The sequence below is a fragment of the Carcharhinus amblyrhynchos genome, chromosome 12 (genome assembly GCF_965287045.1).
Source record: "Carcharhinus amblyrhynchos chromosome 12, sCarAmb.v2.hapA, whole genome shotgun sequence".
Taxonomy (NCBI): Eukaryota; Metazoa; Chordata; class Chondrichthyes; order Carcharhiniformes; family Carcharhinidae; genus Carcharhinus; species Carcharhinus amblyrhynchos.
Window position 1 is genome coordinate 67,070,999 of NC_137335.1, and position 24,101 is coordinate 67,095,099.

The 24,101-nt window shown below is 40.1% G+C and overlaps 1 protein-coding gene across 2 annotated transcripts in view; it reads left to right on the forward strand.

Annotated features, from left to right (window-relative positions):
- Positions 1-24,101, forward strand: part of xpo5 (exportin 5) — an 87,765-nt gene that overhangs the window by 35,356 nt on the left and 28,308 nt on the right. Inside the window, exons 10-20 of one of the 2 annotated variants that reach the window (XM_080200662.1) lie at positions 228-311; positions 2,359-2,484; positions 6,366-6,456; positions 6,759-6,887; positions 8,942-9,057; positions 9,968-10,123; positions 12,686-12,726; positions 12,812-12,911; positions 15,181-15,380; positions 18,292-18,391; positions 19,591-19,772. In XM_080200662.1, the coding sequence (XP_080056788.1) occupies positions 228-311; positions 2,359-2,484; positions 6,366-6,456; positions 6,759-6,887; positions 8,942-9,057; positions 9,968-10,123; positions 12,686-12,726; positions 12,812-12,911; positions 15,181-15,380; positions 18,292-18,391; positions 19,591-19,772 (1,325 nt within the window). Of the gene's footprint in view, positions 1-227; positions 312-2,358; positions 2,485-6,365; positions 6,457-6,758; positions 6,888-8,941; positions 9,058-9,967; positions 10,124-12,685; positions 12,728-12,811; positions 12,912-15,180; positions 15,381-18,291; positions 18,392-19,590; positions 19,773-24,101 lie in introns of both variants that reach the window. The other variant, XM_080200663.1, reaches the window with a different exon arrangement.

Genomic DNA, 24,101 nt, shown 5'->3' on the forward strand with positions numbered 1-24,101 from the left:
CTTATTGTTGTAATAATCATCTGCTTCCTAGCAAGTTGTAGGTTGTGAAATAACTAAATTACTTGTTTTTTTTTGTGTCCAGTTAGTATGGAAGACACAGCAAATTTTATAAGTAGATCATGGAAGGCTGCCCCTCCATGAAAGGAAAGTTGAAGTTAATTTGTATGTGATTTGTTTTTGTATTTAGAATGAATATATGCCAAATTAAACTCAATTTTTTTTTTCAGGGCAGTGATAAAGATGTTGGCCAACCTCCTAATTTCAACAAATATTTACAAGCATTCTTAGCTTTTACCAATCATCCTAGTCAGGTAATTTTTTTTAATCGGCGTATTATGTAACTTCCTGATAGTAATGAGTATTTGAATGTACAGCATGCATGAGTGCAATTTGTACGCTTGTTGCCTTGAATTAATTGTAGGAATGTGTAATCCAAATAAATGGTCTGCTTTAAATGACTCAGTGCAAAGTGTAAGAAAAAAAGCAAATGATACAAGAAGGGAAATTAAATCAGTTTCATTGTTAAGCTGTAGTATGTTGGATAATGCATGCAAGTGTAAACCGTGCAGTTGAGACAAGTATGTAATATAACATACAGAAAAGTAGATGACATCCATATTTCATGAATGGTGTGAAAGGGACAGAAGTACGTAAGAAATAGGAGCAGTAGTAGGCCATCTAGTCCCTCGAGCCTGCCCCGCCATTCAATAAGATCATGGCTGATCAGATAGTCGTTCAGTTCCATTTACCCGCCTGCTCCCCATAACCCTTAATTTCCTTATTGATCAGAAATCTATCTACCTGTGACTTAAACGTACTTAACGAGGTAGCCTCTACTGCTTCAATGGGCAGAGAATTCCAAAGATTCACTACCCTCTGAGAGAAGAAGTTCCTCCTCAACTCTGTTCTAAATTGACTCCCCCTTATTTTGAGGCTGTGCCCTCTTGTTCTTGTTTCCTTTCTAAGTGGAAATAATCTCTCTGCCTCTACCCTGTCCAGCCCCTTCATTATTTTATATGTCCCTATAAGATCTCCGCTCAGCCTTCTAAACTCCACCGAGTACAGGCCCAATCTTCTCAACCCCTCCTCATCAGCTGACCCCCTCATCTCCGGTACCAACGTGGTGAACCTTCTCTGTACTCCCTCCAAGGCCAATATATCCTTTCGCAAATAAGGGGACCAAAATTGCACACAGTACTCCAGTTGCAGCCTCACCGGTACCTTGTACAATTGCAGCAAGACCTCCCTGCTTTTATACTCCATCCCCCTCGTGATAAAGGCCAACATTCCATTTGCTGCCTTGATCACCTGCAAACTGAGTTTTTGCGATTCATGCACAAGGACCCCCAGGTCCCTCTGCACAGTAGCATGTTGTAATTTTTCACTATTTAAATAATAGTCCATTTCACTATTGTTCCTTTCAAAGTGGTTAACCTCACACTTGCCAATGTTATATGCCATCTGTCAGATCCTCACCCACTTAGCCTATCCAAATCTCTCTGCAGACTTTACGCGTCCTCCACGCAATTTGCTTTCCCACTCATCTTTGTGTCATCCGGAAACTTTGCTACCCTACACTCGGTCCCCATGGAAATCTTAAACTTGATTTTAAACATGCCCAATTATTGCAACATTGCATCAATGAAGACTTAATAATTGGTTAACTACTTAGCCAAAACTGTAGAATAGAAGTCCGAAGAGTTAACATCAAACTGTAAAGTGGTCTGATCCAACAGCTTTTAATCATAAGATTTCAGAATCATAGAAAAGAAACAAGAAGCTGATCTTTATTGTCAGGTGTTTTAAGTTTAGCGAAAGAGGAAAATACTTTATCTTGGAGTGAACGTTTCAAGTGTGAGTAGTCATCTTGCAGGAATATGAGATAAACAGCATAAAATATCACCAATATTTAAACTGAAGATGTATTATTTAGAGACATGGGCTCAAACTAGTAACTGATAGATACACTGATCCATGTGTCAGAGAAACTTTAAATGGGGAAACAATTAGATGCTACAGAGTTACATTTTTGCTATGAATTAGGAGTAACTGAATAGCTTTCCTGATGTGTGATTATCCTGTAAAATCTTAAAATAATTGTCTCCTCTTTATCCAATTGCCACAAAATCAAAATCATTCAATGTTTTGAGGCAGGTGGATGGGGTGGAGACGTGAGTGCTAAATAGTGGTGCGCTATCACTGAATATTCTAGCAAACAAAAGAAACTAATAAGATTGTTACTGGCCAAGAGTTGCACAGAATTACATTTATTTTCCTTCACTCGGTGGATAGGGGTAGGATTGGAAGAAAGGGTGGCTTAAGAATTAACCACCTATTTCTATTTTCTCTTCTGTCCAGTATTTAAGATCTTCAACCCAGATAGCTTGGTGCTCGTTTTTAAGACATGAACATGTCTCTAAGGACACTGTATTGCTGGATGTCATTCCACAATTATTGCATGCAACAATGGCTAATCTTCTGAAGGTATGTGGACTTGCACTTTTCTTCAGTGGACTTCCTTGAGTGGTGGTGACTTCATTCAGGTGACTTTGTCTCAATTATCAATGTGATGGCAATGCAGTAATTAACAAGGTGCTGTTATTGCATTAGGAAGGTTTAAGTGCTGCCAAAATAGGAACATCTAAGTTCCTGGAAGAAAAACTATTCCTGATAATAAGATAAATACTCCTTTCACAGACAGACCTGGATTAACAGTAATTCTGATTTAGTGAAATGTCCTTGATCGCTTGGAAAGTTTGAACTTAATAGCAGAAAAAAATAAGTTGACTTTTTATTATTGGTTATGGAAGCCATCTTCAGTGTAAATTTGCAATATGGAAAAGCTTGCTGAAATGATACAAAAACAAGCTGAATCCTTTCCTCCTGAGTTCCAAAGAGTTATATTGGACTCAGCATTAACTCTATTTTTTTCTCCACAGATGCTGCCAAACCTACTGAATTATTTCCAGAATTTTGTGTTTTTATTCCATTCCTTCTGGTATTCATAGGTGCCTTTTTAACCAGGGACATGCAATCCCCACCCTAAATTGAGAAACCTGAAAGCTAATCGTAATATTGTACTTCTTGTTGCCACCTTTTATGACTGCAGGGCCCAATATAATATTAAGCCATATATTTTGTGTTGAACTTCTATGGTTAACCCAATGATTTCCTTTTTAAGGACTTGTTTGAATTTTTCTGCTTTTTCATGTGTTAATCAGATCTTGATTAATTTAGTGTAATTATAGAGTCATAGAATCTATGGCACGGAGACCGGCCCTTCAGCCCAAACTGGCTCATGCCGACCAAAATGCTCACCTGAGCCAACCCCCTTTGCCTGCATTTGACCCATATTCCTTTAAACTTTTCCTATCCATGTATCTGTTTAAATGTTGTCAATACCCCTTGCCTCAACCATTTCCTCTGGCAGTATATTCCACATATGCATCACCCTCTGTGTTTAAAAAGAATTTGCTCCTCGGGTTGCGATTAATTCTTCCCCTCCTAACTTAAACCTATGCACTCTTCTCGATTTTCCCCAACCCCGGGAAAAAGAGTGCATTCACCCTATCCATGTCTCTCCTGATCTTTTACACTTCTATAAATCATCCCTCAGTCTCCTACACCCCAAAGAAAAGGTTCTAGTCTGTCCAACCACTCTCTATAACTCGGTCCCTTAAGGCCTGGCAACATCCTTGTACATCTCTTCTGAACGCTCCGCAGTTTAATAACATCTTTCCTATAGTAAGGTAACCAAAATTGAACACATTACTCCAGGTGTGGCCTCGCTAATGTCCTGTGCAACTGCAACATAGCTTCCCAACTTCTGTACTCGATGCCCTAACTGATGAAGGCCAGCACGCCAAAATCTACCTGTGACTCCACCTTTAGAGAACTGTGCATCTGAACTCCAAGGTCCCTCTGTTCCACGATACTCCCTAAGGTCCTCCCTTTCACCATGAAAGTCCCACCTTTTAAAGTGACTTAACACCTGCAACATCTCTCACTGTATTGAACTCCATTTGCCATTTCTCAGCCCATTTCCCCAGTTGATCATGAACTGCTGCTATTTTTGATAACCTTCCTTACTATCTACAGTACCACCTATTTAGTGTCATCTGCAAACTTACCATGCCTTGTACATTCTCATCCAAATCGCTAATATAGATAACAAACAGCAGTGGGCCCAGCGCTGACCCCTAAGGCACACTAATCAAATAACACTAACCACTAATCACAGGCCTCCAGTCCGACAAGCATCCTCCCATCATAACCCTCTGTTTCCTGCCATCAAACCAATTGTACATGCAATTTGCCAGCTCTCCATGGATTCCATGTGATCTAATCTTCCAGAGCAGCCTATCATGTGGAACTCAATCAAAGACCTTACTGAGGTCCATATAGACTACGTCTGCTGCCGTGCCCTCACCAACTTTCATGGTCGCTTCCATCAAAAAACTTCGTAAGGCGTGATCTCCTGTGCTTAAAGCTGTGCTGATTACTCCTAATTAAACCGCGTCTCTCCAAATGCATATATATCTTATCCCTCAGAAACCCCGCTAGTAAGTTATCCACTACAGATGTTAGGCTCACTGGTCTATAATTTCCAGGGGTTTTTTTTTTTGCAGCTCTTAAATAAGGGCATAACATTTGCTATCCTCTAATCTTCTGGTACCTCTTCTGTGGCTAACAATGATGCAAATATCTCGATGTGGAGACACTCGCATTGGATTGGGTTAAGTACAGTAAGAAGTCTCACAACACCAGGTTAAAATCCAACAAGTTTATTTCGGAGTATTACTCCTTCAGGTGAGTGAGGAGTTGTGTTCACAAACAGGATATATAAAAACACAAACTCAGTTTACAAGATAATGGTTGGAATGTAAGTTTTTACAGATAATCAGATCTTAAAGATGCAGACAGTGTGAGCTGAGAGAGGGTTAAGCACAGGGTAAAGAGGTGTGTATTGTCTCCAGCCAGGACATTAGTGAGATTTTTCAAGCTGAGGCAAGTTGTGGGGGTTACAGATAGTGTGATGTGAGCCCAAGATCCTGGTTGAGGCCATCCTTGCGTGCGAAACTTAGCTATCAGTTTCTGTGCAGCAATTCTGCGTTGTGTTGTGAAGGCCACCTTGGAGAACACTTACCCGAAAATAGAGGCTGAATGCCCGTAACTGCTGAAGTGTTTCCCGACAAGAAGAGAACACTCCTGCCTGATGATTGTCGAGTGGTGTCCATTCATCCGTGGTCGTAGTGTCTGCATGGTCTTTACTCCAACCATTATCTTGTACCATGCCTTGGGACATTGTTTCCTGCAGCACATCAGGTAAACAACGTTGGCTGTACCTCCAAGAGTATGTACTGTATACCTGGTAGATGGTGTTCTCACAAGAGTTGATGGCATCCATGTTGATGATCCGGCACATCTTGTAGAGATTACTATGGCAGGATTGTGTGGTGTCATGGTCACTTTTCTGAAGGTTGGGTAGTTTGCTACAGACAATGGTCTGTTTGAGGTTGTGTGGTTGTTTGAAGGCAGGAAGTGGAGATGGCCTTGGCAAGATGTTCATCTTCATCGAAGGCTCTGGAGGAGATGTCGTAGCTTCTCCGCTCCAGGGAAGTACTGGACGATGGAAGGTACTCTGTCTGCTGTGTCCCGTGTTTGTTTTTTGAGGAGGTTGGTGTGGTTTTCGCTGTGGCACATCAGAACTGTCAAACCCCATGAATTGCCTGGGCTTGCAAAATCTCACTAACTGTTCTGGCGGGAGACAATACACACCTCTTTAACCTGTGCTTAACCCACTTGCATGGTCTGTATCTTTAAGACTTGATTATCTGTAAAGACTCATATTCCAACCATTATCTTGTAAATTGAGTTTGTGTCTATATATGCCCTGTTTGTGAACATAACTTTTCACTTACCTGAAGAAGGAGTGATGCTGCAAAAGCTTGTGCCATCAAATAAACCTGTTGGACTTTTATTTCGTGTTGTGAGACTTCTTACTGTGCAAAAATCTCCGCCAGGGCTCCTGCAATTTCTTCTCTAGCCTCATGCAATTTTTTTAGATATACCTGGTCAGGGCCAGGAGATTTATCCATCTTCATACATTTTAATACGCCCATCATCTCCCTCACTAATGCAGACTGTTCCCAGTATATCACCACTAACTTTTCCAGGTTCCCAAGTCTTCATGTCTTCCTCCACGGCAAACAGAGGAGGTTCATTGAGAACCTTGACCATCTCTTGTGGTTCCATACCTATGTGTCCTCTTCGGCCTTTGAGGGGTCCTATTCTCTCTCCATTTGGAAACTTATAATAAGAAATTACATGTGGAATTTTTGTAGCTGACCTTTTCTTTTGACTAGGTTGGATTTCCGTCCAAGAGTGACAGTCCAAGTTGTGAATATTCTCGTGTGGATTTTGACAATGATGAAGACTTCAATGCATTTTTCAATTGTAAGTTTTTGTGCAGTGTATTGTACTAATATATTAAATCAAATGCCCTTTTCTAACAAAAGAACTGTGATTCTAATTTCCTCTTTAAACAGTTGGTCAGTGTATCCTATCCCAACAGTTCAGTATATTTGCTTCTGTCTTTGTGTATGCTGAAATAGTAGTCTGCTCTCGATAAATGTAACATTTTGATTTCGACTTACCCTATTGATAGTGAATTTGCAATTAAATGGACTTCTCTGGGAAGCATATTGAAGCACTTTGAATGGTTTTGTTTATGCAGCTTAATTTTTTATGTTTTGCAGCATTTAGAGCTCAACAAGGAGAAACCATTAGACTCTCTTGCCGACTATCACCGATGACTGGATTCAACATGGCATCTGAGGCACTACAGTATCAACTTACAGCAGTCATTGATGTTGGCCCAACTATGTGTAAGCTGTTAAGCATTCTGTTTATGTTTGTTATTCAGATCTTTACATTTATTATATACTGGAGTAAGTTAGCACTTGTAAATCATTATTTTAATGACGATGTGATACATACTATAGGTTATCATGTCTGACTCAAAAATACTTGCTGAATTATGAATTGAGTTGGAAAATTTATATGTATGCAAATTAGTCTTTTCTGCTTTTAAGTAGGATTGTGTATTCCTGCTGTGGTCTTTGGAATTGTTCTGTCGATAAATCTATGTTTATGCTGCTTTGTGCAGAAAGCATGTATTTTTTTCATTATTAGTCTCTTGTGCTGAACAAAAGAAAAGTCAGCAGTATCTGCCCTGCCCTATAAGAGGAAAATATTAACGTTAGTCTTGAAAGTACCACTCTTGGCTGCATTGGACAGTTCTAATGCAGTTGCAGTCAAAGCTGCACAAATAGTTAAACTCTACTCTGCCTTCATGTGACCTGAATGCAGTTTGGACTACTGTTAGAAGAATAGAAACAACTTGAATTGTTATATTTTCAGGGCATCTGAAAATGCTTAACCAATAACTGGAAATGCTCAGTGGATAAGTTGGCATCAGTAGAGAGAGAGAACTGGGAGAATTACAAATATATTGGGCTTTAAGCAAGTGAATGGGGGAGGATTGGAAAAAGAACTAAGTGAAAAGCCTGTGATGGGGTAGAAGACTCAAGAGCTTCAGTGGCAATAGAATTGATGATGCAAGGTCAAAGGAAATGGCACTGGATCAAGGAAATAAGCCTAAGCTGTATCCAGAGGAGGTGTAAATGGCAGAAGATTGAACGGCTGACCCCAAAAGCAAAGGAAGAGAAAGATGAGGCTGAAATCAAAACCTGTGAAGATTTCCTGTATTTGGCCTTTGAAGTATGTTTGCGGTGTTGTCACTGTTACAATGTAGGGAATTGTGGCAGTCAGTTGTGCACTGCAATATCCCACAAATAGCAGAGAGATAATCTATTCTGTTGGCAGAGAGATAAATATTTGCCAGCTCGCGGGGCCAAACTCAGCTGCCTTTCTTCAAATAGTGCCATTGAATCTTTTTACATTCACCTGAGATGACCTTGATTTTGTTTTAAGCCGCTCAGCTGGTGATGTGGGGAAAAAAAATTCCCTTCAGCTGAAACATATCCTTTCAGTTATATAATGATGGAATACTTCACTGCATAACATCTCCATGCTCTTCCTGGCATGGTGTTAAGCTTGATGGCTGGCTCCTTTTGGAAACAGTTGCATCATTTCAGATGTAACCCTACGCTGCCCGCACACTTGTTACTCAGCTTTTGAATGTTGCAGGGGGTTTTCTCTAGCCGCCTGTCTGCTGGAATATTGCTGACGTGCCTGGTTTGTGACATTTCTATTTGGATGCTGCTAGTAACTGGGATTGTGACTTAAGCCATTGACTGGATCAGACTAAACTGTAGTGGATGAACAAAGCTCAGCTTGACCATCATTCCAGGTGTCTAGACAAAGTTGAGTTGGTAGTTCCTTTCTACTTGCCTTACTCTTGTCTCCTTTCCTAAGATTTTCAGTTAGTATGAGCCCCCACCAAACTCATTACATGTCTATTTTTGGATCTGCCTTAGCCCCAGTACTTGCGCCAGTTATCTCCAGGCCTAACTTCAAACTCCCTATGGAACTGAAGAAGGAAATAACACTACCAGCCAATAGCTTGTGCATTGTGAAAGAATCAAGTTGCTTGTACCTTTTTGTGTTTTAACAATGTAACAGTGGTAATTATGAAACAGCCATTCAACACATTTTGCCCTTTAAGATAGATTGTTGATATAGTTTTTTACAGCAAATAAATTCAATTAATTGTTTAATTGCACAAGTTTTTGGGAGTTGTGGTTTATTGCAAATCACATTTCCTGTGAATTCAATTGTTTTTCTTTTAAACCAGTGTTTTTAGGTCAACATCTTTTGGTTGCGATTCTGTGCATCGTGGTAGATGTTTCTGTCTTGTAGATAAATTAATAGACAAATCCTTTTCAGTGGGTTAGATGTTGTTATTTTTCTTCTACAGCTAAGACTGGCAAAGGTTTGTGCTCTATCTTTTCGCCATCTTTTGTGCAGTGGGATGCATTAACTTTCTTTATGGAGAGTGTGATGAGCCAGCTATTCAGAACAATGGAACCTGAGGTGCGTGTGAATTATGAAAGGAATTTAACATGACCATAATCTAACTGTCAGCCTGTACCCATATGAACACCCTTTTCAAATGGTATGAGCCATTTGAAGTTTTAGTGATAACCTAAGAAATGGGAATAGGGCATTCACCCCCTCACATTTAATAAGATCATAGTTGAACCTCTGCATCAAATCCATATTCATTGATTCCCTTGGTGCCCAAAATCATGGATTGAAAATGTTTTTGACTGAGTAGGCACAATCTTTTAAGGTAGGAAATTCCAAAGACTGAAAATTCCTGACTGAAATTATTTTCATCAGTCTTAAGTTTGCTCTTAGCTTCAGGCTCTCCAGCTAGGGAAAACTCAGTGTCCATCTTATTGAGTCTTCTGAGAGTTTGATAACTTAATGAAATCACTTATCATTTCCTAATTTAGAATTAAATTCACTATCCTATTCACTTTCTCCTCTATAAGCCACCTCCTTATCACAGGAGTCAATCTAGTGAGCCTTTGCTGCACCCACTGTAATGCAGGTTTATCACTTCTTTGATAAGGAAACCATAACAGTCCACAGTCCTTGGTGTTGGGGGAGTTGTGGCAAGAGACTAAGGCAATTTGTTTGGGGATGGATTACATTTTCTCATTCTGTACACCATTTTAATTTTGGCTTATATCTCTTCAAAGCTAAACATTTTGTTCTGAGGGAAGTGATGCATGTTTGCTGTGTAGGGAGGGGAATTGGAGAATATAATTTGCTTTATTTTTTCAAGCCATTGTTTGGAGCAGCATAATAAACAGATGAATGATATCTTCCTTAATGGAAACACAAGTGTATCTTCTAGAATTTTATCTCTATACACAATGTTTAATATTGAAGATGAAAAATGCTATCTAGATGCTTACCCTTTTTGTTTTTACAGCAACTACCAGTGGCAGATGGGATTGAACTGCTCAAAGCTGTTTTAAGCTATCAAACCCATGATCCGCTCATTCTGTCATGCATCCTGACAGCTGTGTCCACACTTTCTCCCTTCCTTCTCCATGATGCCACTGTCTTGCCACAAGTCCTCGAAAAGGTATATCATTTTTGTCTATTGGTTTATAGAACTTTAGGAAAAACAGTACTTTCAAAGCAAGCTGGCACAGTTACCAAAAAGCTGACAACTGAAATGTAGTGTAACTAATGATTGAAAAAGCTGCAGAGACACAAGAAATAAGAGCAGGAGTCAACTATATTATGGCCTCTCTAGCCTGCTCCACCATTCAGTACACTCATGGCTGTTCTCAGGCTTCAACTCCTCCTTTTCTGCCTGTTCTCCATATCCCTTAATTCTCTGAGATATACAATCTGTCATAGATCGACACAGGACAACCCCTTCACCCAGCAACCAATTTAGTGTACTTTGAATACTGCCTCCAATGCAACTATATTCTTTCTTTGATTCTTAGTATTCCAAATGTAGTCTTGCCAAAGTTCTATACAACTGTAGCAATATTTCTATATTATTGGACTCCAATCCCCTTGCAATAAAGACCAATATGTCATTCTGCACTGTAGGATTCTATGATTTGCCTTTCTAATTGCTTGCTGCACCTGCATGCTAACTTTCTGCATTTCTTGTGCAAGTACACCCAAGTCTCTTTGAATTTCAACATTTACATTTGTAAGAACATAAGAACATAAGAAATAGGAGCAGGAGTAGGCCATCTAGCCCTTCGAGCCTGCCCCGCCATTCAATAAGATCATGGCTGATCTGTCGCTGCTCAGTTCCACTTTCCCGCTCTCTCCCCATAACCCTTAATCCCCTCTCTTATCAAAAACCCATCAACCCGCGTCTTAAAAATATTTAGCGAGGCAGCCTCCACCACTTCAACGGGCAGAGAATTCCAGAGATTCACCACCCTTTGAGTGAAGAAGTTCCTCCTCAACTCCGTTCTAAACCGCCCCCCTTTTATCTTGAGGCTGTGCCCCCTAGTCCTACTGTCTTTTTTGAGCGGGAAGAGTCTTTCCACCTCTATCCTATCCATCCCATTCATCATCTTATACGTCTCAATGAGATCTCCCCTCATTCTTCTAAACTCTAATGAGTACAAGCCCAGTTTATTCAGCCTCTCCTCATAGCTCAACCCCCTCAACTCCGGTATCAGCCTAGTAAACCTCCTCTGCATTCCCTCCAAGGCCAAAATATCTTTGCGCAGGTGCGGCCCCCAAAACTGCACACAGTTTTATGGCTAACATGAGGGGACATAGCTTTAAATTAAGGGGTGATAAATATAGGACAGATGTCAGAGGTAGGTTCTTTACTCAGAGGGTAGCAAGGGCGTGGAATGCCCTGCCTGCAGCAGTTGTGGACTCGCCAACTTTAAGGACATTCAAATGGTCATTGGATAGGCATATGGATAAAATTGGAATAGTTTAGGTTAGAGGGTCATTAGATTGGTCCCACTGGTCAGTGCAACATCGAGGGCCGAAGGGCCTGTACTGTGCTGTAATGTTCCGTGTTCCACAAGTTTCGCACCTTTCTAAAAAATGTTCTGCTTTTTTTCACTCCTGTGATCAACATGAATAACTTCACACTTCTCTACATTACACTTCATCTGCCAGCTTGTTGCCTCATTTAACTTGTCTGTATCTCTTGACAGCCTCTCCCCACAGCCTACCTTCCTACCTAGCTTGTTGGTCTCCATTAAACATATAATGCATTAGAGATACCTGAAATAGAAAGTACAATAATTTGCAGTAATGGATTTAGAAATGTGAAGAAGGAAAGCAAATTCAAGTGATGGAATATTTTTTCATGCAGACGCTGGGGGTGGTCTGAAAATTGCATCAAGCTTCTGTTTGCCATCTTTTATTTTCACTTGCCTCCCAAAAAGGAAATTTGGAATTGTGTGCGCAGCTTTCTGTACTAGTTTTGTCTCGTATGTATGTTTTTTAAAAATTCATTTGGTGGATGTGGGCATCGCTGGCTAGGCCAGGATTTATTACCTGTCCCTAGTTGCCTTCAGAAGGTAGTGGTGAGCTGCCTTCCGTGAGAGGTGAGAGTATGTGTGTGTGTGTGTGTGTGTGTGTGTGTGTGTGTGTGTGTGTGTGTGTGTGTGTGTGTGTATACGTTTGCGTGGTGTGTGTATGTGGTGCTTATTATACTGTGCTCCTGTATGCCTCAATATTTTTAACTTTTCAACAGGTATCGTGACACATTTAGAAAGAAGCAGCAAATTCTGAATAATGCTGAAGGGACAAATTATCAAATAGTGCATGAGGAGAATGACTTTGAAACACACCCAGTACTCTGCTAACAGCTACTGTTTTCTGGATCACAAAATGATGTTCGTAAACATACAACTTGCCCTTTTGCATGAATTGATATGCTGATTTTAAGGACTTGAGGAAAAGCAGCAATCAAGTCTGCTCTGCCATTTGGTAGACTCATGGCTGATTCTGCCCTAGTTCCATTTTCTCACCCACTTCTCATATTTCTTGATTCACTGAGATATCAAAAATCTGTTTATCTCAGCCCTGAATATGCTCAATAGGAGCATCCACACTCCTAGAGTAGACTGTTCCAAGGATTCTGAACCTTTTGAATGTCAGCTATTTAGAATGGTACTAATTTGTACATTTTGTTTTTTTTTAGCTCTTTGCATCTGCTACGTTTGAAGTGGTTGAGGAGAGCCAGGTAGGACAACTTTCTTTATTAAAAGAAAAACCAAATTTTACTAAAACATTGAAAGCAGATCTATACTTAGAATGTGCCTCTATTGGGGTTGCAGGCTCCAAGAACTAGAGCAGTGAAAAATGTTCGTAGGCACGCTTGTTCGTCCATTCTCAAGATGTGCAGAGACCACCCAGAACTGATCATGGTAAGCGCCAAAATCCTTATTCTCAAGGATTGCTATCAAGTTGAAGTTGAATTTGCTTTTTGTTTTGAATTACATTTGAAAAATATTATCTTTCTAAGCTAATACAAAATCAGCATTATAAATACATATGGCCAGTGTTATTAACAGTCCAAGTTGATCAGGCTATATTTTCTTGGTCAGGTCAGTTTATTTTTTTTCCCTATTCTCCTCCTTTCCAAACAATGTTGATTCTTGCTAGGGTCAACTTCATGGTTCAGGGTTTCCTCTGGTGTCACTCCTACTTGGCAACTCTTTGTGAATCTAGACCTGCTGTGTTGAAAGGTTGTTTTGTCTTCTTGATTAAATGCTTTTCCAGTTATGCTAGACTAGCCAGATTACTTCTCTAGATGCCTGAAAGATTCCATCAGATTGGGAAATAGCTAATGTAACTCCTCTAGGAGAGAATTAAAACTGATTAGCTTAAGATCGGTTGTAGGGAAAATGATAGAATTAGCAGGTGGAATATAATTTGGGAAAATGTGAATTTGTTCACTTTGACAAAGAATAGAAAAGCATTATATTATCTCATCGTAAAACTGAAGTATGGAGGGAATCTGTGTGTCCTGTTAAATAAGTAACAAAAAGTTAGTTTACAGGCATAGCAAGTGATCAGGAAGGAAAATGGAATATTGCCATTTAAGGCCAAGGGAATGGAATATAGAAGCAAGGATGGTTTGCTACAGTAGTACAGAGCATCGACGATACTATATCTGGAATTCTGTGGACAGTTTTGGTCCCGTTATTTAAGAATGGATATTGAAGCAGCTCAGAGAAGTTCATGGTGTGATGAAGGGGGTTATCTTAAGAGGAAAAGTTGGATAGTTTGGATCTGTATCCATTGGAGTTTAAAAGAGTGGGAGGTGAACTTATTAGAACTTGTATGGTCCTGAGGAGACTTGACAGAATGGTTGCTGAAAAGATATCTCCACGATGGGAAAGACCTGAACTTGAAGACAGTTTAAAATTAAGGGGATTCCCATTTAAGACTGAGATGAGAAGAATTTTATTCTGAGGGTTTGAGTCTGTGAACTGTTCCCCAGAGAGTGATAGAGGCAAGCTTATTAAATATTAAGATTTGTAGATTGATTCCCTTGTTAGTCAAGAATCTTGTCCTCTTCCGAGATGGCAGTGATTCTGGGTTTGGAAGATGCTACCTGAGGGACCTTGGTGAGTTCCTGCAATGCATCTTTGGATGGTATACAATGGCTGCCATAGTTTGTTGGTGGTGGAGGGAGTGAATGCTTGGAAGGGGTTGCAGTCAACTAGGCTACTTTGACCTGGATGGTGTCGAGCTTCTTGAGGGTTGTTATTCTCCAGGCAAATGGAGAATATTCCATTACATTCCTTACTTGTGCTTTATAGATGCTGGGCAGGCTTTGGGGAGTTAGGAGGTGACTTATTTGCTGCAGGACTCCTAGCCTTTGATGGATTTTGGTAGCCACAGTATTTTTATGACTAATCCTGTTCAGTTTTAGGCCAGGGGTAAGCCCGAGGATGTTCATGTTGGGAGATTCAACAGTGATTGAGTCAGTAGTGCTATCCACTGTGCCACCATCCTACGTATATTTGAACTAAGTTTCTAATAAGGTCAGGAGCTGAGTTACTCTGCCAGAACCCAAACTGAGATTTGTAAACAGGTTATTGCTGACTAAGTGTTGCTTGATAATGCTAGTAATGACCCCCTTCTATCACTTTACTGATGCTCGAGTGTAGACTGATGGGGCTAAAAGGTTAATAGATTTTAAATGTCAATTTGGGGTGCCTATAGAAATGCAAGTGCTAGCACCTCCAGGAAATAAAATAATTGGGACAGGAGAGAGAGCTTCTGATCTTTGACTTTTTAAATTGATTTTAACTGTTATGCAGATATGTATGTCTATTTATTTTGTTCCCCTGATATTTTAATAGGCCAGTGCTACTCAATGAGTGTGTAGAATTAGTTCCGTTTTGTGCTGTCCCTAATTTTCCCTCACACAATTAATACAGACGTGCAGGTATTTTAAAAGAGGATGGGTAAGAAGGGGGAGTTAGCTGGATGTTCTGATTCAAGTATAACTTCTGCTAATTCAGTTTGTTGTCTTAGGGAAGTATAGTTACATTGGCAAATTTGGCCTGGTGTTTAGCAGCAAAATTAGTTGGTTGCAGTACCATTCTCATCCTTAGCAATAGAATTTGTCCTTTTCTACAAGATTGTGCAAAAGTTTTATTGAAATGGTTCTTCTATTTTTAGCCGGTGTTTGAAATGTTCTATGCACATGTCAAGCGCCTCCAGCAGGATGAAAGGCAACTTACACAGTTGGAGAAGTGCGCTTTAATGGAATCTCTTGTTCTCCTGAGCAATCAGTTTAAGGATTATGAACGACAGAAAGCCTTCCTGGAGGAGCTCATGGCCCCCGTTACTAACCTTTGGTTGTCTGAAGAGATGCAAAGGTACATTTATTTTTTAAACAGCTAATGTTGCAGTTGATGTGTGAAAAAGTACATTTTTATACTTACTATATATTGAATTGGCCTTGAAATTAATATGCCTTGCTTGTGACTTGGTGCAAAAGTTGTGTCCACTCTGAATTTGAGATATAGATTTTGCTGAGTAACTAGAGTTGATTTTAAGTACCAGCATGTATTTGAATTTGCTTTAAATAAGTTAGTGTTTTAAAAATAGAGATCTAGCTGAAGGAGCAACTTGACATCAGTTACATAATAAGAAAATAACATGCATTGCATGGGGTATATGATACTGAAACAGGCCATTTGGCCCAACCATTCCATGCTGGTGTTTATACTTTATCTGAGCCTCTTTCATTATTCTCATCTGAGATCATAACCTTCTCTCACATATGATGGTCTAATTTCTTTACAAGTGAATCTAAACCATTTGCTTCAATCTGTCCCCGAGATAGCAAGTTCCACAGTCTTGCCATTCTCTGAATCAAGAAGTTTCTTCTAAATTTCTAGTTGACTATATTTTATTGATGGCCTCTAGTCTGCCCATCCTACATTGTTTTCCATATCCATTCTTTTAAAATTTTGAAAGTTCACCCAGCAGCCATCTTTTTTCACTGCTTTCCTGTATACCTACATCTGTCCTGCCCAAGACAGCAATAGAAAAAGATCGAAAAATTCCATCCATTGTCTTGTTGAGATCACCTTTTTGATGCTAACAATTTTGAGCTTTCATATTTGAAATTAAAGATAGTCAACTGCTTTATTGTCTTGTAACTTTGATTCCCTAAGAGCAAGGGATAACTGATGACCAGTGTAACTTTAGAAGCTGACCATTTCTTTTAGTAAGAAGTCTCACAGCACCAGGTTAAAGTCCAACAGGTTTATTTGGTAGCAAAAGCCACTAGCTTTCGGAGCTCTGCTCTTTCATCAGGTGAGTGGGATTTCAGTTCACAAACGGGGCATATAAAGACAAACACAAATTACAAAATAATGGTTGGAATGCGAGTGTTTACAGGTAATCAAGTCTAAGAGAGGGTTCAGCACAGGTTAAAGAGATGTGTATTGTCTCCGGCCAGGACAATTAGTGAGAGTTTGCAAGCCCAGACAAGTCATGGGGGTTACAGATAGTGTGACATGAACCCGAAATCCTGGTTAAGGTCGTCCTCACGTGCGGAATTTGGCTATCAGTCTCTGCTCAGCTACTCTGCGTTGTGAAGGCCGCCTTGGAGAACGCTCATGCGAAGATCAGAGGCCGAATGCCCGTGACCGCTCAAGTGTTCCCCAACAGGAAGAGAACAGTCTTGCCTGGTGATTGTTGAATGGTGTTCATCTGTTGTTGTAATGCCTGCATGGTCTCCCCAATGTACCATGCCGTGGGATATCCTTTCCTGCAGCATGTCACGTAGACAGTGTTGACTGAGTTGCAGATGTATGTATCATGTACCTGGTGGATGGTGTTCTCGCGTGAGATGATGGCATCCATGTCGATGATCCGACATGTCTTGCGGAGGTTGCTGTGGCAGGGTTGTGTGGTGTTGTGGTCACTGTTCTCCTGAAGGTTGGGTAGTTTGCTGAGGACAATGGCCTGTTTGAGGTTGTGCGGTTGTTTGAAGGCAAGAAATGGGGGTGTGGGGATGGCCTTGGCAAGATGTTCGTCTTCATCAGTGACACATTGAAGACTCTGGAGAAGATGTCGTAGCTTCTCTGCTCCAGGGAAGTACTGGACGATGAAGTGCGCTCTGTCCGCCGTGTTCCGTATTTGTCTTCTGAGGAGGAACAGGACATGGCATTCGACTCATCGATCGACAGTTCCGACACGACACTGCAAAAAAACCGCACTGACCTTCTGAGAAGACAAACACGGGACACAGTGGTCAGAGTACCCTTCGTCATCCAGTACTTTCTGGGAGCGGAGAAGCTATGACATCTTCTCCAGAGCCTTCAAGATGTTATTGATGAAGATGAACATCTCGCCAAGGCCATCCCCACACCCCCACTTCTTGCCTTAAAACAACCGCATAATCTCAAACAGACCATTGTCCTCAGCGAACTACCCAACCTTCAGTAGAACAATGACCACAACACCACACAATCCTGCCACAGCAACCTCTGCAAGACATGTCGGATCATCGACACAGATGCCATCATCTCACACGAGAACATCATCCACCAGGTACACGGTACATACCCTTGCAACTCCGCCAACGTTGTCTACCTGATATGCTGCAGAAAAGGATATCCCACGGCATGGTACATTGGGGTGACCATGCAGATACTATAACAACGGGTAAATGAACACCGCTCGACAATCACCAGGCAAGAGTGTTCTCTTCCTGTTGGGGGACACTTGAGCGGTCACGGGCATTTGGCCTCTGATCTTCAGGTAAGCGTTCTCCAAGTCGGCCTTCACAACACATGACAATGCAGAGTCGTTGAGCAGAGACTGATAGCCAAATTACGCATACATGAGGACGACACTAACCGGGACCTTGGGTTCGTGTCGCACTATCTGTAACCCCCACAACTTGTTTCAGCTTTGCAAATTCTCACTAACTGTCCTAGCTGGAGACCATACACATCTCTTTAACGTGTGCTGAACCCTCTTTCCCACTCATTGTCTGTACCTTTTAAGACTTGAATACCTGTAAAGACTCACATTCCAACCATTATTTTGTAAATTGAGTTTGTGTCTTTATATGCCTTGATTGTGAACTGAAATCCCACTCACCTAATGAAGGGGCAGCGCTCTGAAAGCTAGTGGCTTTAATTACCAAATAAACCTGTTGGACTTTAACTGGTGTTGTGAGACTTCAAACTGTGTTTACCCCAGTCCAATGCTGGCATCTCTGCATCATTTCTTTTAGTCCATCTACTTAAAGATAGTTTTGTGTTGCAGAGTGCTTTCAGATCCGGCGATGTTCCTTTCGTACATTGGTGCAGATGTCACTCCAGATGATCCCATTAGAGAAGATCCAGCAGGCATCAATAGATCTCGGGTGCGTATATGGTTGTGGTTAAACTATGCCCAAGGAATTCATATCTACCCGCCTGTGGATTATTCCAGGAAGATGGCTAATTCAGTGCCATTAAACTGATGGTGTTTACATTCAGAAGTACTGAAAAACCATTTTAGATTTTGTGACTCAACTAACATCTGTCCTGCTACTATATATGAATGTTTGGATAATTTATCAAAGATGATCTTTTATTCAATCTTAAATTTAGAAACTGTACCACAGGAACCCTCTTAAGGCATGGTCATGGAACATATCAAGGCTTGCTGTTCACTATCTATGATGAAGACTTCTACCAGTAATTCAAACAAAATAATACAAAAAAAACAAGTACCGTGAAGTGCTTTTTTAAAAATGGGGAGTTGGATGGAGAGGATAAAGAAGCTGCCTGAAATGCGATCTTAAATTACAAGAAAGGTTATGTCAAACTGATCACAGTATTGTGATTTTTGGAGAAGAGATTGGGGTTGTATGATATTGTTGCTTAATCTTGAAATGCTGGTGATAATGAAGAACATTGTTTTATAATTGGAAATGAGCTTCATTTGTCAGTAGCAGTGTTCCTTTATGGTGGACAGAGTCTGTTCTATTAGGAGGTTGTGGAATAATTTGTACACCTTTCGGTATTATGAAGTGTAGTTTATGATGTGTTGTTTACTTCAGACTTCAATGGCAGGAGCTGCTACAAGTGTGCCTTTTGGGAGGGGAGTGTTGAGAATAGAAAGATGTCTTCAGAAAATATATTTTCATAGGGGTCAAAATGCTAGACCACATACGGTGTCATATAGGCTATGTCTGATCTTGTCCTTTTGTTCCTATATTGTAAGTTCCATATCCAGTAAAAGCGGTGGATTTGGACTGCATCTAGACCTAATTGTGTACTTGCTGTTTTGATTCAGAAACCAAATGGTACTTGTGTATGTTTAGCAAGGAGTACTGAAAACCTGCATAGCACCTGTGTGTATTACTGCCTTTGGAAATTCTCGGCGCTCTCATTCACATTGCCAGCTTTTTCCACCACAAAAAAAATCCCAATCGAAGCCCGCTCGCTGTTCCTAACTGTTGCAGTCAGGAATTTGTTGCCACAGCTACCTGGAGGTTATGATCCCCTGGTACTACTGGTAAAGGTCAATTAAATATTGCGAGAGCTTTCATCTCTGCTTTTTACCTTATTTTAACAGATCAGCTTGTGTGTTTACACCATACTTGGAGTTGTGAAGCGGGCTCGCTGGCCTACTGACCTGGAGGAGGCAAAGGCCGGAGGGTTCGTTGTTGGATTCACACCCAGCGGGTCTCCGATCTACCGCAACGCCTGCACTGAGCATGTCATCAAACTTCTTGACAACCTGCTCGCCCTGATAAGGTGAATCAAGTTGGACAAGAGTAGCAGCACGTAAACCAAAGCCATTATACCAACACTGGATCTAGGCCAGGAAAACATGGTCTTGAACCAGTGAAAAATAAATGTCAAGACAAGTACACTATCAGCTAGTCTGCATAGTGCTCTTTTACAAAGTCTTTCATTCTGAGCTTGGATATTGTTGCTTAAAACCTTTGTACTGCATCACAGTTTAGGAAAATAAGGAGTAATAATTTAGACGGTGTGATTTGTTTTGCATTGCCTAAATCACCATACTTTTAAACTTAGAACGTGTTCCTCTTCAAAATTAGTCATCTTGCTTAACTTGAATTTTTCTGCAAAGCCTTGGGTTTTTTTTACCCATTTGAAGATGATTCAGGTAGGTTGTCAGGTAAGTCGGCTCTTTAGAGTTGCGAGTAATTGTGTGAAATGGAGCTAGAGATAATTGCTGGATTCCAGATTTTTGAGGATTCACCGTTCTGTGCATTCCTATTTAATTTTAAAAGTTGGCATTTTTTGACCACAGAACCTTCCTCCCTCTATTCCAAAAAATGATCACTTGTATAGAAATTAAAGATTTACCACCTTAAAGTCTTTTTGTAAACTAACCCACTTTTCAGCCATTTTGCCTAATGTGTTGTGCAATTTCACTTGCCTCACTAAATTTCCCCATTGAGCAGATAATTTCAGTAATGCATTTTTAAGATTTCTATTACCTAAACGTTGAGTTTCGAACATGCTTTTTTCCGCAACACACAGTATTCTAATGCTAGTTTAGTATACTAGCATTTTAAGCCTATAAAAATTGCTCTGTTTTTAATTTTTAAAAAATGCTGAATTTTTAATCCAATTCATAAGTTTAACTTTGTTTGCTAAATGCCTCTGAATTTCATCTTTTTCCACAGATGGCCAATTTAGCGTATTTACAAAATGACTGGAAATCCAAGACTCGTCTGGCCTTTTGTTTAAAACTTGAAGAAAATACTTGTCAAATTAATAATTGTAGCAGGCTTTAAAAAAAAGTCACAGACTGCAGACGCCTGCTATTAATGTAATTCTAAGCTTCTAACACCATTTCGTTCCCAAATAGTGGGAGAGATGTGAAGCCTCCAACCAGTGAATATGGAACAGTAACACCCCAAAATGGTGGATACTGACTTACAGCCATATTGTGGATGTCTGTACCTTTTACCAGGACTAACTTTTGGGTCGCTGGACAGTCTTCCTGGGTTCAGTATTTAGCACTTTAAATGTGCAAATTCGGGTTCTATAAAGTACATAGATCCTGATAACCATTTTGGTTGTCCATAGAAAGATGAGTGCAGCTGGTAAGTTTTCCATTTTGGTGAGGCCAAGGAGGAGCAGAAGTGTTTCCAGGTTTCAAAAAATTGAGCTGGACTGTTGTCACAACAAAGCCTGGCTGTCAACATGGACTGCACCTTTTGTCAAGGCTATAATGATAGGAGGTATGCCACCAGAAATCAATCTGTGAATGTTTCTACTTTAATACATCTGATTACTGTTTTGCAGCGAGTGGATTCTACCAGCAAATGTCTACGATGTATTGGGGGTTATCGAGTGCACATATGTGGTTGGAGACTTAATAGATTTTAAAAATAGATGATGGAACACTTTTTTTGTTTCCGTAACATAAAACTTGAAAGGGCCTTTCAATTAATCACACGTTTGCTGCATAACCCCATCTTTCCTTTTTTAATTATAGACCCACTTCCCTTTGGAAAGCTATTGAATTTGCTGCCATCACCTTTTTTTAAAAAAAGTGCATTCCAGATCATGGTAGCTCATTGGCTGTTTGTTCTTTTGTCAGTTATCTTAAATTTGTGTCCTTCAGTTCATGACTCTTCCATCAAAGTAAACGCATTTTCCTTATTCCCTGTATTGAACACCGATATTAAATCTTTCATTAGCCTTCTGTGCTCGGAGAACAATCTCCGCTTGTATTTGAATGTGGTAGGGCAAGTCTTATGCACGTGTACCTCTGAGTTTCTGCTCGTGCATCTCTTTGCATGTCTGTTTAAATTTTGATTGCCCTTAACACTAGTTTGTCTTTCTGAAGTTTGCTATTGCCCTCCTCACTGTTTACTGCATTTCTAGAATTTGAAATTGTACTACCTATACCCAAGTCAGATCAATGTAGAACTATGGAATCTTACAGTGCAGAAGGAGGCCATTCTGCCCATCAAGTCTGCACCGACCTCAACCCCACCCAGGCCTTATCCCTGTAACCCCATGCATTTACCCTGACTAGTCTGTCTGACATTAAAGGGACAATTTAGCATGGCCAATCCACCTAATCTTTGACTGTGGGAGGAAACCGGAGAACCTGGAAGAAATCCAGACATGGGGAGAATGTGCAAACACCACACATACAGTGACCCAAACCAGGATTTGAACCAGAGTCCCTGGTCTGAGGTAACAGTGCTAACCACTTTGCCACTGTACTCCCAAATATATTTCAAAAATAGTATTGCTCCTACTGCACTTCCCTCCAATTTAAATAAAGGCTTTGACCGTTACACACACTTTTGTCTTTTACCTATTTACTATGCATTCTGCCGTTGCCCCTTTTAGTCCTAATGAGCTTCAATTTTGCTAACAAGTTCATTTTGTGGTACTTTATTGATAATTATCTGGAAGTCCACATGTGTATCAATTTCCATATCAACCTCATTATCTCCCTTTGCTGTGTTATTTCATTGAAGAATCTAATCTGTTTTGTCAGACACAAATTTGCCTTCAAATCTGTGTTGGTTGTCACTAATCTGTTTTTTCAAGTGAAGATTCTCAAGGATCGTGATCTTTTCTCACCACTGGAGTTAGGCTGACTGGTGTCTCATGTATGTAGCCAGTCAGTAAAATATATGTTTGGTTTTATTTTTATGCCGCAGCACATTTGCCAGGTTTTTTTTGGGAACAAGTTGTTGATTTCTTGTTAGGTGTAGCTCTCTGGGAGTCTGCCATCTTGTTAAAGTTGATATTAAAACGAGCAGAAGAGAAAGTGTTTGTGCTGCTGCTTGCCCATTATTTGAAGGAACGGTGTGATTAATTAACCCTTCCTTATGCAATGTTGGCATGCACCTTTCTAATAAGGATCACTGATTAATAGTTGTGAACAGCAACCAATACCATTCCATAATCTATCCTGGTATTGCTGAAGCAATTACTAGCTCCTGTTCCTTCCATACTGGTTCAAATGACTGAGCTATTTGCTAAGTCATGGGGAAACAGTTTGTCTTGTATAGTTTGAAGTCTGAAGCATTGTTCCGACCAAATATTTGATTTGAATGATGTATGCTGCTGCTGGATAAAGTATGAGGTGAAAGAATTTGAATGCAGAAATATGGACAATGACATCTGGAGAAATTGCAATTTTGGACACATGGTCATGTTGTTCGAGAAGGGATGCTGGAGGGTTTGGATATCCTAGGTCTGCAGCAAAATGAGAAACTTTGCATAAACAGCACCCTTTGTGTCTGCAGAATTGGTCCCCCATTGTAACTTCTAGAGCTTTCTAGTCATCTGCATTGCCTCTGTGTTGTCTTGGTCCGAGCATTTTTTTTTGTATTATCAATACTGGATTATCTTTTTTACCTTGCTTGTAGCCAGGCAGTACTGTTTTGATTGCACATGTGATGCTGTTATGGGTCTTGGACTGGAGAACACATCTTGACATAGTCGGCCTGGTGGGAATTTAGCCATGTTGTTTTGAAATATGAAAAATGTTGTACTAGTGTCTACCATTATCGTTTGTAATTTGTCTATCTTGAAGCAGCTGATAGCAAATTTGTATGGTTTAAAATAATGAAGGAGTTTGATAGGGAAGGTGTCATCCACGGTGGGGGAAATGAAAATTAGGAGCCACAAATATAATGTAGTCACCAATAAATGTGCTAGGGGAATTCAAATGTGGTAAGAATATGAAGTTTGGTACCATAAGTAGTGGTTGAAACAAATGTAGACGTTCTTAAGCGGAAGCTAGTTATATGCTTGAGGGAGAAAGGAATTGAATTTTCTTGTAGGAATATATGAAGAAGAGTGGAGTAAGGCTCGTATGGAACATACATTTCACCAGATCAGTTGGACTAAATAATTAGTTTCTCTGCTATAGGTATTAATAAGTTTATTTTTCTGTACAAATAAACACTTCATATTATAGCAGTTAGTAAATATAGAATGCAAGGGTACACCAAATTGAAGTGGTTCATTAAATAATCTTGCCAAATTAGGTTTAAGTGATTTAACTAGGTCTCACAACTTGGGTAATTTTCTGGAAAATTAACAATTAGCACTAGTAGATGACCCACAGGGAGT